This window comes from Zea mays, chromosome 1 (assembly GCF_902167145.1).
Source record: "Zea mays cultivar B73 chromosome 1, Zm-B73-REFERENCE-NAM-5.0, whole genome shotgun sequence".
Classification (NCBI taxonomy): domain Eukaryota; kingdom Viridiplantae; phylum Streptophyta; class Magnoliopsida; order Poales; family Poaceae; genus Zea; species Zea mays.
Genome location: NC_050096.1, coordinates 143,800,995 through 143,804,423, shown reverse-complemented (window position 1 = coordinate 143,804,423; position 3,429 = coordinate 143,800,995). Strand labels below are relative to the sequence as shown.

Sequence of the window (3,429 nt, the reverse complement as noted above, 5' to 3'; positions counted from 1 at the left end):
TCTTGAATCTTCTATCTTCTTATCTTGGGCTTGTATGGTCTTATGTCTTGGACTTACACTGAATATTTGTAGTTCTTCTTAGAGTGTTTTCAAGTCTTCTTCTGAGGTGTTGCATTCTTAGAGCCTAAGTCCAATTCACTTCGCATCCTGTGAGCTACAAAACACAAACACTTCGATAACATTAGTTCACTGGTTATGTTGTTCATCAAACACCAAAATCAATTAGTTAAATGGACCGGGGTCCATTTTCCTTATAGGCGTGTTTGACATAGCTCTGCTCCACTTCAGAGCAGCTCTACTCTGAAACTCTGGGTGGAGCAGCTCTGCTCAGGAGTCTAGATTATTTTCTCATAACAGTGGCAGTGGCAGGTAAATACCTTCAAACTCCATGTCTTGATAGTTTTTAAGGATTTTAGAGCAGCAAAAGTGGTACTCAAAAAATTGTACTACAACTCCCAAAACTTCTTAGAGTTTGTAACTCTGTAGTTGATGTGTTTGGCCAGCTCTGCCCAACTCTTCCTTAAAGTTTTACTCTAGAGCCATGTCAAACACCCTCTAAATTGAGGCAGTTTTAAGTAATTTCATCTGATATTGATCTATTTTAAGTCATTTCATATTATTTAAGTCATTATATATTATTTTAAGTCAGTATATACTAAGTCATTCCATCTTATTTTTAGCTATTTTATCTTATTCAATCCTTTAATTAGTTTTCAATTGATTTTAAATCGTTTCATATATATATTTTAGATATTTCATCTACTAAGCCTGGTTAAAACAACTGAAATAAGAATGCAACATCTTAAATAAAAACCAATTTGAAAACTCAAATTCTCTTAACAATTAGAGGAGATTGAGAGTTAAGCCATCTAGGCCAGACACAGGGCTAGCATGCGCATGGTGGCGAACTGGCGATCGCTGTGCTCTGTGACTGTCTCTGGCCAGGCCAAACCTGCGGACCATGGGCCGTTCCATAGGCCTCAGGCCATATCCCCATGACCCCATCCATACTGCCGCCGCACTAAAATTGGTACAGTAGCATCCTTCCGGCGGGCGCTTCCTTTCGTTTCGTCTCTCGATTTTGGGGGTTTTGGCAACACCCCCCGAAACGGCAGCAAACCCGCACGCACCCTGTGGAGAATGGAGATGGCCCACCCCGGCGCCTCCGCGTCCGCCGGCGTTGCCGACATCACCGGCGAGGTAGCGTTCTGGACCGCGTGCCCGCACTGCTGCTACGTGCACTCATTCCCGCGTCTCTACCTTGGGCGCCGCCTCCGCTGCCCGACATCGGCCTGCCGCCGCGCCTTCGTCGCCGCTGAGCTCCCTGCGCCGCCGCCTATCGTCCCTGGCTCTGACATGTACTTCTGCACCTGGGCATTCTTTCCACTAGGCCCGCCCGTAACCGCCGAGAGTTGGGTGCCCTTCACTACATTCCACCCCTTCAATCCTCCGCCGTCACCCTCCCCCGCCCCAAACCCCGTCGCCACATCCGCCGACACGCCATCCATCGCAGGCCCTACTTCCAGGAGGAAGATGGGCGTATGTTTCAAGGGTAGGGCACGGGCTGAGGCGGAGGAGGAAGAGGTTGCAGCCGCCATCGATCTCGAAGTCGAGGCCGAGGCGGGTGTGCTCGGGGAGCAATGGGACAGCGGCATCGCCATCAACGAGACGGTGGACCTCAGCGAGTTGGGCTTCCGCGTCGACGAGATGGGAGTGCTCCACGATTTGCCCTGACCGATCAAGGGTTGATGAAGGGAAGGTTGTGCCTTTTGATCGCAATCTTGCTCTTGTTAATTCTGCCTACATAGTAACAGCTCAACTGGGTCGATGGTTGGTTGGGAAACTGAGAACTGCGCTATCAAACAGGTGTGCTTTTGTGTATGCTTAGTTTAGTATCAGATGCAAATGTAGAGCTTTTGGTGCTTCAAAGTCGTTGAATTTTGTGATCAAACGTCATGGGGATGGTTATGGAGAATGTGGCTCCTTTTTGTGTGGAATTGGACGTGCACAGTGGGTCCATGTTCATACCTTGCTATGAACTTATGAAAGAGTTTGTTTAATGCTGCCTTAATCTATGTTAAATACTATTTTTATTCTGTGCCTGGTTTCGTTGACGGTATTGTTATCTTGAGTTTGATACCTCTTTTGACTACTGTTGGTTTTGCTGAAAAGGAAATGTGAAGTAATGAAGCTTTGTACTGCTCAAGTGTCTTGTATATGGATTTTTTGTGTGAAGATTCTACGAGGTTGGGCAACAATTTTCTTCAATGGGGAGGGGTTGCTGCTGAGGACTATTTATTTGGCTTCTGTTTAATCAGAACGAAATGCTTAAGGTATTTGGCACCATTTTATTTTCATGTTCTCTATGCTTTCACCTTGAAAGTTAGGTTACCACCTCATGAACTGGTAGATTTGATTTTCTGATGGGACACTATAATGTAGCCCCTTTTTTTTCGATTTGTTGGTGTAATGTCGGATCATGCCTTGCTAAGAAGAAGTTTGGTTAATGTTATGTTAATCCACGTAGTCTTTTGTGCCTGGTTTCCTCTTATCTGGAGGATATCCTTGTATATATTTTTTTTAAGAAAAATGAAATATGAAGTAATGGTTCTTGGTCCTGCTCAAGTGCCTTATATATGGGCTTTCTCAAATAAAAGTTATATGCAATTGACACAACTTGATGTTCAGAGTGAAATGCTTATGATGTTTGCCACCATTTTAGTTTCGTGTTCTTTATTACTGTTTACTGATCATGTCATGGTGGCAGATTTGATTTGTTTTACATTTATGACAATGGAATCACATAGTGTTGCTTCTTCTTTTCATGTTGTGTGTGATGTGACCTTGATATTCCCTTAATGTGGACGATGTGATATTTTGTTAATGAAGCTTCTGATGTTGATTTCTCCTTGTTTGATATATTTGTCTTTGGTTATATATTTTATGATGGTGGTAATACTTGGTTTAGAAATGTAGACCTGATGCAGTGGTGAGAGCTATCTCATTGAGTCACCAGGCCGCGGGTTGGAAACATTTTCTTTGCATTTGTGAGGCTTGCATCGATTTATCCTTTCCCTAGATCACACTCATGTGGGAGCCTTCAGTACTAGGTCTGCCCTTTTTTAGTTATTTGGTTTAATAATAATCTGTCAGGTTGCCCAAGTTTGGTGATACTGAATCCTATTCATCATTTACAATAAAAATAAAAAGTCAAACGAATTATAAATTGGGATGGAGGTAGTAATATTCTTGGCATCCTTATAACACAGACACTGTTTTGTTGGAATGCTTGCGGTGCCCTTTTCCCTGATTGACATTTATCTTTATAAATTGGTGGATTATGATTGTCATATATAAGATGAGTGTGACTGGATCATAATGTTTTCAAGCTCACTAAGTTTTTGCAATGGGATGCTAGTTACATAGAGA

At 43.1% G+C, this 3,429-nt stretch overlaps 1 protein-coding gene across 1 annotated transcript; it reads left to right on the top strand.

The window, feature by feature from the left end:
• Positions 1-1,070: 1,070 nt before the first annotated feature.
• On the top strand, positions 1,071-2,071 carry LOC100284706 (AT hook-containing MAR binding 1-like protein). The gene has a single exon (NM_001157601.2). The coding sequence runs from the start codon at positions 1,141-1,143 to the stop codon at positions 1,732-1,734; it is 594 nt and encodes a 197-aa protein (NP_001151073.1). The 5' UTR covers positions 1,071-1,140; the 3' UTR covers positions 1,735-2,071.
• The last annotated feature ends 1,358 nt before the right edge of the window (positions 2,072-3,429 follow it).

What these genes read in the sequence shown, in the direction of transcription:
- LOC100284706 (NM_001157601.2), top strand. Translation starts at nt 1,141, where the DNA reads ATGGAGATGGCCCACCCCGGCGCCTCCGCGTCCGCCGGCGTTGCCGAC.